We start from the raw sequence: 14,531 nt of genomic DNA, 5'->3' as shown, positions 1-14,531 counted from the left end.
TGACATCCAAAGCCCGCTGGTGTGTTGACTTGGATCGAATTCAATGTCAACACAAGGCTAAAGCCCGACGCTCTAACAAACCAGGACCACCATACTTAACCACTAGGTTTCAAACTAATTTCATATTCATCACAATATACATAGGTGTCAAGTAAAGTAAAAGATATGACTGTGGGTGAAAATCATATAAATCAATCCTTTGCCAAAAAAATAATTAATTAGTTTGTAATAATTCGATATAGACGACTATGAAGTATCTATTGTGTCAATGAGTAAAAACATACAATTTAGTACAAACATTCTTTATTTGTCTAGCTTTTTAACATCCAGAATAACATCGCCTAATGTATATTCTGCCAGAATTTATAGCCTATTTCCCTAGCTGTAGTATACTTGTAGTACAGCTTTCTGTTATACTTGTACTACATAGGAGCAAACTCTCAAACATAGCTTTCTGTTATTATGAAGCGCTTCTCGACGACTCCGGCGTGCGTCAGGAGTGCCCAGAGGTGCGTGATGAGCTCGCCACCGTTTGCCAGCTTCTGGACGTGAGCGGTCACGTTGTCCGATGGCGCAACAGAGAGAAGCAGCTCCACCCAAAGCTCTGCAAGAAACCCCCACTTGTTCACAGTGCTTGACACAGCGTCGTGCAGCACTTGGCCGAGCCTTGTGCCTTCGACCAAGATGTACCTGTGCACGGAGGATGCCGCTGGATCCACCTGCACCGCTTTCAGCTTGTCGCAGGTGCCATCCCTGGACAAGGACAAGCAGCCTTTGAGAGCTTCCCGTGCGCCTCAGTCTGCACGCCGTCCAAGAGAAGCCGCGTGTCGTAGCTGTGCTCCGGCAGCAGCTCCGGCGCCGACGACACAAGGTAGGCGCAGTAGGCCGAGAGCGTGGTGGCCACGAGGCGCTCCTTCTTGACGGGGCTAGCTGCCAGAGGGCTCGCTGCCCAGCTGGCCCTGCGACAGCAGGTCGCACACCTGGGTGGCGATGTGCCACATGAGGATGCGCTCCACGGCGGTCGTCGCCGAAAGCTTGGCTGGCCGCGCGCTGAGACGTAGAACGCTCTGCAGGCCGTTCTTCTCCAGCGAGTAGTCACCGTAGCGGACACGAGCCAGCCCATTCTTGAGGAATACGTAGATTGAGCGCTTCACCTCCTCGGGTAGGATCCGGTGACGCGTGATCCTGTTCCGGATCAGGAAGCCCATGATCCAACCGGGGAGGGGCAGCCGCCACACGCCCTTGCGCTGAGAGTGCAGGCACGCCGACAGAAGCGAGTACTGCCCCACGGAGTTGTTCCAGACTTCCAGTACCCTATGAGCCTGAACCGGCACATCAGCTTGAGCATTCGCTGCAAGACCGGCCTGCTGTGCAGTCCATAGCCGGTCAAGAACACAGACATGATGCTGTAGTAGGTATAGACAGCCATCAGTCGCCATCAGTTCACAGAGAGGATCACATATACTATATACACACTACCAACAAATTCCACTACACTAAGGAGTCTGCAGCCCTTATCTTCGTCACAGGTCAAAAAGTAATAAGCCCTGGTGTCATGGATGATGGATTGCGCATACTTACAAAACCATCGTAATGGCTGATGGCTGTACTTGAGACAAGACTTGGCAACTGAACCAGATGCATGCACGTCTATAAAACCACAGGAGGAGGCCACACAGAGCTTGCAGTGGGTAGCATAAAAGGCGGTCAGGATAAGCATAGCATCTATCTATATTTTCTCACTTGTGTACTACCCCATATGAAACTGAGCTCCATACAAGCATTCCATTTATAATCTGTGACTTCTGAACTACCCCAAATTGAACTGAGCTCCATAGCCGCCCCTCTACTTTTAGTTATCAATACAAAAGTCATGGCCGGCCGGAGCATATATATGATATATAATTAATGTACAGATGCAGGAGCATATATATAGCTACTCTGAGTTAACGAATCCGAAGGTAGGCCAGTGACGCGCAATCAGCAGATTAATATGGCGAGCAGCGGCGGCGAGAAGGCGGCTGCAGTGGTGCAGAACAAGAAGGTGGTGCTAAGGAGGTACGTCACCGGGCTCCCCACCGAAGAGGACATGGAGATCATTGTGGACACCATCAGTCTGCGTGTGCCGGCAGGGCAGACCGCCGTGCTGGTCAAGAACCTCTACCTTTCCTGCGACCCCTGGATGCGTGACCGCATGAGCAAGCACCACCAAGCTTGCTCCGGACTTTGTCATTGGAGAGGTATGCGTCCAAATTCGATCCACTGTCAATTGGAGCATTGGAACCTGTTGAAGAAATCTTTGTGACGTGTGTGATTCATTGATCATCAGGCCATGGTCAATTTCGGTGTGGGCAAGGTGATCGACTCAACGCACCCAGAGTTCGCCGCCGGCGATCTCGTCTGGGGGATGAGTGGATGGGAGGAATACACACTCGTCACCCAGACGGAATACCTGAAGAAGATCAACCACAACGAGCTGCCGCTCTCATACTACACGGGGGTTCTTGGTTAGCGATCCCAATGACTGATTTCTAGTTCTGCTACTACCGTTTGTCTAGTTCTACAAATTCTTCTACGTTTTACTGATTTCAAAACATGCCAGTTTGCTCGTCATTGACGCTGAACCAATGTTAACCGCCATCCAGGCATGCCAGGGATCACGGCATACGCCTGCTTTTTCAAGGTCGGGAAGCCAAAGAAGGGCGACTTCTTGTTCGTCTCAGCGGCGTCAGGCGTCGTAGGGCAACTCGTCGGGCAGCTTGCCAAGATCGCCGGTTGCTACGTGGTCGGCAGCGCCGGCTCCGACGAAAAGGTCAGTCTCCTCAAGACCAAGTTCGGCTACGACGACGCGTTCAACTACAAGTCCGAGACCGACCTCGGCGCCGCGCTCAAGCGGTGCCTTCCCGACGGCATCGACATCTACTTCGACAGCGTGGGCGGCGCCATGCTGGATGCCGCGCTGCTGCACATGCGCCACGGCGGCAGGGTCGCCGTCTGCGGCATGATCTCGCAGTACGGTTTGGAGGAGCCGTACGGCGTGCGCAACCTGTACTGCATCATCGGCAAGACCATCCGGGTGGAGGGATTCAATGTTAATGGCTACTTCCACCTCTACGGGAGGTTTGAGGACGAGATGCCTGGTTACATCAAGGATGGGAAGGTCACCATCGTGGAGGACGTCGTCGAGGGCATTGAAAGCGCACCGGCAGCTCTAATCGGGTTGTTCTCTGGCAAAAATGTAGGGAAGCAGTTGGTTGCAATCGCAAGGGCATGAGTTGAAGCAGGAACTCCGTAATGGTGCACGAGATGAGCAAAAACCAAGTCTTGTGCTACTTGTGTGATGCCGGCGGATTGGGGTCTGGGGCTAATACAATATATAGGATAATAGAGCCTCTACCTACCGGTACTTGTGTCATAATAAGAGGGCAGTGTTATTGTATTGAGAACAAACATATTTATAATTTGCATTTCATCAGCATATTCACATCTAAATAAATGCCAGTGTACTTTTATTCAACATTTCAGTCATGATAAATCAAACAAGCAGTCACTCGTGTTAATCAGTTGTATAGGTGATTATGGAAGCCAGCTGTGTGATCCAGTTTCAAAAACCATACACACTACTTAAACAATTTGTATTCGTGGCCGGTAAGCCTTTATAGAGGTGGCTGACCTAACCACCTCTACATGTCCGTAGATTTGTAGATGCAGATGCGGTTGGAAATATGAATCGCATCTACAAATCAATTTCTAGAAACGGCTCAAAATCTAGCCGTCTCGATCTAAACCATTTTCAAGAAATCATAACTTGGGCAAAAAATAGAAAAACTTTTTAAATTTAGGAAAGCACTCACCAAGCAGGTCAGATCATCGAGCGTCACAAGTCATGTGATTTTCCACACATGTGCAGCTGGCCGGATTCAAACACCTAACCACTTCACCTCAAAATCACTTGTGACTAAAGGATAGATACATTTTTTTATTCACTTTACTAGATTTTGAAATTATTATTTGAGACATTAAACAATTCAAATGATAAATGTTTCAACTGGAAAGTTGTAGCTATCATTGAGTGTTACAGCTTTGGTTGGTCGTTCCTTCAACTGAGGCCGTTCAAAAATTAAAATTTCAAAATATAAAAAATTCAAATGGAATTTTCATTGGATAAAATGGTTTTAAATGAAAAGGTTGTCAATTACAAAGTTGTATAGCACTTTTAGATCTACAACTTTAGGTTGGTCATTTCTCTATACAAGGTCATTTAGAAATTTTGAATATCAATATATGTGGTCTTTAGACTGAATTTTGGGACCATAAGATCATTTTCAGTGAAAAATTTATCAACTATAATGCTTTTGATATTTTTAAGGTCTATAACTTTTATTTTGGTCATTTCTCCATCTGAAGTCATTTGAAAAATTTAAAAGTTTGAATTTCAAAATGTTAGAACTGGAAACAGAATTTGAGGGATCTACATAATTTGAAATGAAAAAGTCGTCGACTATAAAGTTGTAGATATGTTTAAGGTATCCAACTTTCATATAAAAGTTTGTTTTCAAACGTGTTTGTTAGAAAAAAAAATATGAATTTATTATGTTGCACCTATTTTAGAGACGGTTCTAGATCGAGCCACCACTACAAATCGATACCCAACTTTGATTGGAAAGTTTGTTTTCATACGTCTTTGTTAGAAAAAAGTTTAGGAATTTTATTATGTTGCATCTATCACTACTACTGAAAAAGTTAACCGAGGCGGGCAAAATGCCATAACCAAGGCGGGCAGGCCAACCGCCTCGGAAGCAAGGGCACGGTTAATCGTGGCCTTAACCGAGACGTTTTCAGGCCCGCCTCGGTTAATAAAATAAAAAAAACTAAAAAAACAAAAATTCATGGACAGGCCCGCCGAGCCCATCCACAGGCTGCCGAGCCCATCCACGGCTGTAGCATCCGCGCGTGCGCGCCGCCGCTCGTCGGGACCGCCTGCAGGTGGTGCAGGTCACCGGATCCGGAGCTCGTGGTGGTGGAGCTCGTCAGATCCACCGCCCGAAGCCGTAGCCGCCGTGTGAGCCCTCACCGAAACCGGATCCGCCCACTGCCGCCGTCGGAGTCCTCGCCACCACCGGATCCGCCCCGAGCGTGGATGAGAGCTCGTGTAGACCGGATCCGCCCGCTGCCGCTGTCGGAGTCCTCGCCGCCACCGGATCCATGCCGCCACGGCCGGTCGAGGCCGCCTGTTGACGGTCAATAATGATGAAATCCGACCGTCAATTAATATCAAAGATAGGGGAATTCGGCAAACCAACATCACATATGCATTTACTTCTAACTTAGTTCCACATGTATTTGGAGAATTGTATTTTTCACAGGACATATACACAAATACATGTATTCATATCCAAAAGGCGCTTTTCGATGCGTATTTGCGCAAACAAATAACAAGGACGTCAGGCAAATAAACTCCAAAGAGGCCCAACACACAGAGGTACCCACCTGGAGTTCACCAGAGCCCACCACACAAAGGCGGTGGCGAGGCAGCGCAGCCTAGGGGCCGGCCGAACCAAGGGTGCGGCCGCTCCCTGGCTGGGCTGGACCAGCACTGCCTTCCTCTAGCGGTTCGATGGCGGTTCCCTGAGGCGGTTCATCGTGTGCTCCAGCGCAACTTGTGGCTTCTTACCGCCTTACTCACCTGTTAGTAGAAGAACAAGGCAAAGCTACCTTGGAGAGCTTGACTCCTTGAAAGAAGACCACTTTGGGTATGAATAGAATTATGAGTTCTTCCAAGTTCATTCTCTCATTATCCAATTATAGTCATATTTATGAACTAGAGTATAGTTGTGATGTTATAATCTTGATATATGAACTAGTGTATAGTTTATGTGTCATGAGAGTATCATCATTAACACTGTGCTTAATAAAACATATAACTTATATAATGAAGATTAGAGCTAAGTTGGGTATGGTGGTTCATTGTACCGCAAGGTGTGTCCAATTCATAACTTGTCAATCCGTAGGGTCGGAGTCCCGGGATGAGTTGGGTAGTCTATGTATACATAGGCATGGTGCCTGGGTACGGAGAGGCAGGTGTCTGCATGGCCCTTGCTTCAGTCGAGGGGATGGCTGCAGGTGGTGACAGCCCTGTCCGTCCTTAGCATTCCCCCCTGTTCGTTTGGGATGTAGGAGTCTAAATTGGCATGGTGGTTGCTGGCAGACCAGTACACGCATGTTCTCCTGATCCATGTCACACTTAGCACTAATTCTAATTATGTAAATTGTATGAACATTAACTAATCATAATATGACTATACTAGATTAATGCCTGCTCGCTTAGGAATATTCTTTTATTAGTTTCTTTTCTATTTATCATTCGAGGAAAGCTCTTGTGTGTGTCCACTATCTCTATTATCATTTCTTACCCCTGTATTAACAATTGGTTAACTTGCACAGCATTACTACCCATGGTCATATCAGAATCTTAATCAATGCCTTCCTTTGGGAAAATATAAATAACGATACTCGAATACTCACCGGGTGAAATGCTACAAACGAGAGCTCCGTGCGCTTGCGGATTAATATCTAAAAAGGTTAAGGAACTATCAAGGTTAATACTAGTGATATCGCTATACTCTAGCGATGCTCCTAAGTAGAAACCAACAAGGGCATTTCTGGCGCAGTTGCTGGGGATAGGTTCTCTGCCTAGCCTTAGTGACTACGTTAAGAAATGCCAACAAGCATTTCTGGCGCCGTTGTCGGAGAAGGCATAAATGATTAAGATTCATAATGATATGTTCATGATAGTATGCATGTAAGGTAGCCATTGTTTATGCAGGCTAACTTCGCTTGTTTTCTCCTGTTGTGGATGAAAACAGGGATAGTGTATGACCAGGTTTGATCTGCCAGAAAACTTCATCGACAACCCGGAGGTTATCCTAAGGAGGAACCGGTCCCGTACCGTTTCTCCCCGTACCACACCTCCACCTCCACCTCCGCTGACAAACGACCCAGTCGACCCCGCACCATCCGCTACTACCACTATGGCCAAGTCACTCCGCGACTACTCTGTTCCCAACGTTGCCAACGTGCCCACCGGGCCCGCTGTCAACACTGGGGCCAGAAACTTTGAGCTCCGCACTAGCCTCATCACGATGGTGCAGGCAAACCAGGTCCATGGTTTGCCAAGTGAGGACGCGAACGCGCATCTCCAACACTTCCTCAAGCTCTGCAACACCATCGTCATCAAGGATGTCGCACCTGCAAGCATAAGGCTCTGTTTGTTTCCCTTTTCCCTCACGGGGAAAGCAAAACAATGGTTCCACAAGGAGAAGGAAGCTGTCAACACGTGGGACAAATGTTCCGCGGCGTTCCTCACCAAGTTCTTCCCCATGGGCAAAACCAATGCCCTGCGGGGAAGAATTTCAAACTTCCAGCAGAGTGCCACGGAATCAATTCCCGAGGCATGGAAACGACTCCAAGATTACATCCAAGCATGCCCACATCACGGCATCGAAAACTGGTTAGTGCTCCAGAATTTTTATGATGGATTAACCCTGATATCTAGGAGGCACATTGACGCTGCTGCTGGAGGGGCCTTTCTCTCCCTCACTATTGATGGAGCCACAGCTCTGATCAATAAAATGGTGACGAATCAAAGCTAGGGGGAGGAAAGAAAATCACAAAAAGGAATGCATACCGTTAAAGAAACGGACATGCTTTCCACAAAAATAGACCTACTGATGAAAAGGCTGGACGATCATGCCCAAGAGAAGGACGCCATGATGAGAAGGACGCCATGATGGGCACCGTCTAGGCCATAGACTCACACATGATGTGTGAAGTCTGTGGAAACGTTGGCCATTCGGGGAATGACTGCCCCGAAACCCGAGAAGACATAGCGTTCATCAACAACGGGTTTCGCCAACCAGGTAATAATGGGTGGAACAACCAACAACGTCCACCCTACCAAGGTAATTCGAACTATAGTTCCAATTTTAATTATACTTCGAATCAACCTGCTTTGAAAGATTTAGTGCTAAGGCAAGCGAAAATTAATGAAAATCTTACCAAGAAACTTGCCTATCATGATAAAAATATTGAAAGTATAAATTCTAAATTAGAAAATTTGACTTCCTCCATACAAAATCAATTGAGCTTCAATAAGGTTCTTGAAAAGCAATTGGCTCATATCGCTGCTGCAATTCCTATTAACAATAATGGCAAAATTCCTGCTCAACCTGAGAAATCGCGTGAAAATGTAAATTCAGTGACTATGAGGGGAGGTAAGTCCACTCGTGAGCCACCATATCCTAACCAAAATGCAGGAAAAGAAAAAGGGCGAAAAGAAGTCGAGTCATCAAGTGCACAAGAAGAGGAAGTACAAGAGAAGAAGACGGCACCACAAGACTATGTGGACACGAACTACCTACCATTTCCTATAAGAACGCGCAAGCAAACTGTGGATGAACAATTTGCACGTTTCGTAGAGATGATCGAGAATATACATGTGAGCATCCCCTTAATGGACGTCTTACATGTACCCTCCCATGCAAAGTACATCAAGGACATCATCAATAACAAAAGGCCACTACCATCGACAGCAGTCGTAAAGCTAACAGAAGAGTGTAGCGCAACTATACTCAATTTTTCGGAGAAAAGGAAGGACCCCGGATGCCCTACAATCTCATGCTCCATCGGGATCCAACACTTCGACCAAGCCTTGTGCGACCTGGGAGCTAGTGTGAGTGTCATGCCCAAATCCATCTACAACAAGCTGATCCACAAGCCATTAACACCCACACCAATGATGCTCCAATTGGCCGATTCATCACTACGCCATCTGGCCGGAATCGCGGAGGATATACTTGTCAAGATCTGAGATTGTTATGTCCCCGTGGACTTTGTAGTACTGGACATGGAGGTCGCAAAGAAATCAACCCTTATCCTAGGGCAACCCTTCTTGAGCACCGCAAAGGCCCAAATCGACGTCGGATCAGGAGAAATCAGCTTCAACATCCATGGGAAGGAAGAAAAGTTCTCCTTCAAGCCAAGGAAAGAGCAATGTTCAATGATTCACATAAAGTATGGGCCTAATCCCTAGGAATTAAAGGAGGTGCATATCAAACCTCACCTTGTGAGCAACTTGGTAAAAAAGGCTGAAGAAACAAGATCAAAGAAATAGACAGAGCAAAAGCAAAAGGCCGCTCCAAAGAAATTTGAAGCCGCACCCATCCCACCAAGGATGAACAAGAAGGCTTGGCAGCCTAGAGAAAACGCTCCAAAGCCTACTCCTACATTGCCAAGGAAGACCAAAATGGTGTGGCAAATGAAGGTACCAGCCTCCGTGTCTGTCTCTTCCGGAATAGAAGCTTCATCCTCCGGAACGAAATGAAAAGAAGAAGAGTCTTGTTCACCGGACTATAAAAGGTAAACCCTTGCCGAAGATAAATCGGTAGTTATTTTTTTACAAAACATATTTTCTTCTCTATAAAAGCTCATTTAGTTTTGAGAATAACTCTTGCCAGGAATAATACCTTGATTTAAAATAATTTTTGATCACTTGGATAAGTATAGAATAAAAATGTTAATCGAAATCTCAAAATTTGGCTTTTGTTAAAAAAAATCATCCTTGATCTATGCCGAAACACTTAATTTAAAATAGGGATTTGCTATATTTCAGTTGCCTGAAATGTAGCTTCATGTCAGGCGACATCTCCTAGCCTTCAGATCTGCATCCGACGGTCAGATTATGTTGCAGTTGTTTCTGTACGTAGCCACTCATAACGGGTCCGCGAAAATAAACCCGTTAGGCACATTAGGTGTTACCGGGCCCGCCAAAGCTTAACGGGTGGATAAACCGATACCCGTTAACTGAAGTTGGTGCTCGTTTGGGCCAGAATGCAACTATTAGCCTAGTAAACACGTACAAGCTTACTGACAAAATAACAACTCTACCGCTGTAGAAAGAAACTCTGTCACAAATCAAAATTACCAGAGTACAATTTCTATTCTACCGCTGCAAAAATCACAAAAATGTGGCATGTATGGCCACAAACCATAACAACTATTCTACAGCTCCATATATCGACCTAATCCTTTTGCTGCCGTAGCAGCCAATGAATGTCCACTCTTAACCATTTTATTTGTTTAGCTCAGTGCATCCAACTATTTCAGATGCCGTTAGATTTTGCACAATCTTAGATGTAAATTAAGTGTAATGCATTATATTGATAGAAATTACTACCAGCCTATTCGGGAGGCCGTAAACGATCATAGATTATTTACTGCTAGCTCGTTTAGTGTGAGAGAAAAATATTGTTCCAGCTTATAATCCACTATCGTATACGAGCAAGCGAACAGGCTGTACATCACAAAATATTTACTCACACATAATGAGATGTTCTCGGTGAAAAAATACACAATGAATATGATCTTCAAAATTACAAAACAAGAATATGAAAATTGCACGTTTTAAATAGTGCAAATACTCCATATTGTTAATGCAATTATACTGTATATGTATATAAATACAAAATCCAGCTCATGAATATGGAGCCTGCTGATAGTACGATTAAACAGCACAGAATGTTGTACATAAAAAGAATGACAAACTGGAATACAACCACACAAATGAGAGAACAATTTACATATCTCATACTATCGGATGCCAAAGGTTCACACAATGAGAGAATACAATTTCCAGAAGCACAAAAGAGGTAGAAAGAACATTAACATGATCCTCCAGTTGCAGCCATATTTGGATGACACCCTAGTTCCTCAATCAAGTACTTGCACACCTCCAGATGGCCCTAGCATGCTGCTCGATCACCATTTTCTATGCCAAGGTTCCTTATGATACCTTACGCACAATGACAAACAAGTTACCACATCGAGGAAGCAGATACCCAATACATGACCGCTCAATCACCAAGAAAAACAATCTCACCAGTGTAAAGGGGAAAACATAAGTAACAATCTCACCACTTTTGTAGAGAAAATATCATGAGCAAATATCATGCACAGAAACAGAAAAACTCCTACAGAAAATAACAAGGAGGAGCTTAGCTTCTGGAGTCTGTATTGTATTGATGTGCAAGGACAAGGACAAAAATGAGATGTGTTTTGGCACAAATCAGAATTAACAAAGTTCATGAAGTGTTAGCACAAATCACAAGAGACAAATTTTTTCTATGAAAGGATAAGGACAAAAACTTGGCTTCGGCAAGCACAAACCACAATAAACAAAACAAAAAGGTGAATTAGCACAAATCACAAGAAAAAGAGCATGCGGTCAATTTGGGTGGCCAATTAATTTATGTAATTTATGCAATGAACATGATGTTATAAGCTTAAATTAAATTATATTCAGACCTACAATTGCATATGCCCAATAGCTGCAATTTACATTGTTGGTGATTGCAATTGTGTAACTGAATGTTTTAATTGTGTAACTACAATTACAATTCTATCACAGGGTGGATCAAGCTACACAAGCCTTATGAACCAAGTCATAGTCTCACTACAAGTAAGGAGCAATTACTCATAAAAAATAGTGGCCAGTGAAACAAGCGGATAGACTGACCAAACATTTGAAATATTGTTGATTTGCGTGCTTCCAGTTATCTGTGCTCAATAGTGTGGAATGATTGATGCTAACACCTTGCACATCTTATACGAGTTCAATTCCTATAGTAAATGTACAGAATCATATGACTACTCCAAGAACAATGGATTTGGTGCAGCCAGCTCATCTCCCAACTGGAAGTAACAGAGAAAAAAATTGTAAAAAAAGCTCTTTTTCTTTTGGGCAGCAGAGTAAAGGAACGCCAAGGGTTTCAGTCACAATATATTTTGTTTGGTTTCACATTACAAGAACCGATGCAGAAGCTTAAAAATCTTTTGCCTAGTCCTTTTAAATTTTTCAATAGAAGCACTACTATGGCGCTTGCTCCCAGCTGTAAAGCTTGACGTGATCTTTCAACTCCTTCTCAATGGTTTTTTTACCTTCTTCAATTTTCCCATGAACACTTGAGGTTGGAAATTTTATCAGAACCAGCCGTGGACAAAAGAAACAGAAATACTGCACATAGATTCAACAGTGACTTATAGTGACAAAAACTGCATGTAGTAGCCAAACACATTGTACAAAATATTCTGGATTTTCTTCACCGCAGTACTGTCTGAGTGGACAAATGTAAAAAAAACTATTTTTAGGATAAGAAAAATTAGTTATAGTGGGAAAAGCAAAATAATTCCAACAACTACACTAAACTAACTTAAACAAAGCAAACAATATAGATCAAGTTTTTATCTCACCTTGAATAACCACCCATGCTAGCACCAGCAGAAATCTCACCATGGAAGGCAAAGAGAATATGCAAGCGTCTCTTGTATTCTCTAAGACTTGATGTTTGACTAAATTCATCAACACTGAATCTGCACACCACTTTTGCATTAGAGAAAATATACGTTTGTAGGAAGGGAGAGAAAAAAAATATACATACACCTTCTGATAATAGACAAATCCTCAGCTGTTGGAATACCAAAAGTCTGAGTAAGTAACGATCGCAATGGAAATCATAGCTGCACAAGTACAACAATATTCTGTTTAACCAAAAATCAAGCAATAATAAATAAATGAGCTTGGCAGTAATATAAACTCACCTTTGCAGCATTCATCTCATACTTTGCCTGGACCTCCTCAAGCAGTATAGGCCAACAATCTAACTCGAGTCTTTGCCATGAATACACAAGGAACAATATTGATGCAAGATGATCTGCAGGGAAAAGAAGATTAAAACCATACAATACTACGTTTTGCCAGAAATATATTTTCAATGTTGGGCATATGACACAGTGTGCCACTAAAATTGAAAATGGGCAAATGAAAGAAGCATATGGACTGACCAAGATCAATATCTGGATGGCTTCAAGTAATTTTGCAGCGGCACTAGCCGATGGTTGTGAGCTTGTGCTGTACAACCGAAGTGCCTGTCACCTCTATGTTTTCATCTTAGTCCTTTTTCAGATGGGAGCAAGCACATTCTCCTGCATGTAACCAATAGAGTAACTAGGGAATTAGTCTCACCACAAGGCGAGTGATTCCACTTGTATCCTCATAAATAAAAATTTTATAGCTCTTGACTTAAAATAAATAAAGCTTTAAAGAGTTTTAATTCTAGGACTCATTAACAGGAAGCGCATACTTAATGGCTTATAGACATCCACAGAAAAAAAAAGCACAATACCTTGTGAAGGTGGAAAGACATATCCCCAACCTCAACAGTGACATAACCTCAACGGTGACGTTGCTAGGAAGTCCTGTTGTGCACAACCTAAAAGGTTCAAAAGCAGAATAATAATTAAAATTCAGATAAATCTGTATATTCAGTAAGAACTGAAAGATGAGGCTCCTTATGGTAAAAAACAATGATGTGTGGCCACCTAATGGTTAATGTCAATGTCAAATTATTTGTACATCCTATTCCTGCCTATAGTACTGTTCCAAGAACACATTCAAACATACACTTTCGCGTTTTTGGTTAATGAACACAAGCAGCCATTTTCAAACAAGCAAACATGCAGAGTGCAAAGAACTTGCAATAGTTGTCATTCAGTTTTCAGAAAAAAAAAGTTAAGCTACATATATAACACCTAAGCTGATGACTGCAACATTCAGATGCCTTTATCTATTTGAGCTTTTGGATCAGCAGAGTTCATCTATTTGAGATACCTTCAGATCATGAGAAGCAGGGCATTCAATTTTCAGGAAAAAAACAAACACCACGTCACATGCATTCAGTTTTTAGAAAATTAAAAGCTTGCAACACAGGACAATGGCCGACCAAGAGATCTGCCCGCATTCATATTGAGAGCAAATTATGTTGAGCAAGAAAACAACTGTTATCACCTAGGGGCTAGGGTGCTGGACTGCTGGTGATTTGTTCGCCGACGCAGCAGTTGCTAATTGGCAACTGATAAGATATATGGGTGTACTCATGTATAAATCCAGACCTGTGATGCGGTTGGAAAAGGAAGCTATTATTTGTTTCAATGTCTGAAAGCTGCACTTTGAACTTACTGCAATCAAAACTGGCCTATGACTGGACCAGATCAGTAGAATTCAGGAATGCTCGCACAGCACAAGTTACTTCAGAACGAGACTAATGACAAGAACCTGAAGCTAAAACTCTAGATAGAAACGCATCAGAGAATATCGAAGAGTGCATGCATGTATTGAAATGTGCGCTAATTCCTTCAATGTTTTCTAATCCACAGAAACAATATTAGCCTGATAGTCAAGCTCTGAGGCTTTGTTCGGCAGTAAGGTACAACAAAAAAGGAACAACTAAAAACAGCAGAGCAGAAGAAAGCAGATCGAGCTTCATTACCTTCTTGGACAGTTTATGTTCTCTAGCAAACAGAGGAGGTCAGACTGGATGCAGTTTCTTGGTGTCCCTGTCCGAAATCAGGACACCGATTGCTCTGAAACGAGACTGCATGTTCAGAATACCATGTTCAGATATGGGATGGATGGAAGT

The 14,531-nt window shown here is 43.5% G+C and overlaps 1 protein-coding gene and 1 pseudogene across 1 annotated transcript; both read left to right on the top strand.

Moving 5' to 3' along the window:
- The first annotated feature begins 1,993 nt into the window (after positions 1 to 1,993).
- Positions 1,994 to 3,274, top strand: LOC136513642 (2-alkenal reductase (NADP(+)-dependent)-like; annotated as a pseudogene).
- Positions 3,275 to 7,031: 3,757 nt separating this feature from the next.
- LOC136510259 (uncharacterized) lies at positions 7,032 to 7,652 on the top strand. Its single transcript, XM_066504773.1, has one exon. It carries the CDS (start codon positions 7,032 to 7,034, stop codon positions 7,650 to 7,652), a length of 621 nt encoding a protein of 206 aa, XP_066360870.1.
- Positions 7,653 to 14,531: the final 6,879 nt, after the last annotated feature.

This window comes from Miscanthus floridulus, chromosome 16, assembly GCF_019320115.1.
Source record: "Miscanthus floridulus cultivar M001 chromosome 16, ASM1932011v1, whole genome shotgun sequence".
NCBI classification, from domain to species: domain Eukaryota; kingdom Viridiplantae; phylum Streptophyta; class Magnoliopsida; order Poales; family Poaceae; genus Miscanthus; species Miscanthus floridulus.
This window is presented reverse-complemented; position numbering and strand designations above follow the sequence as displayed.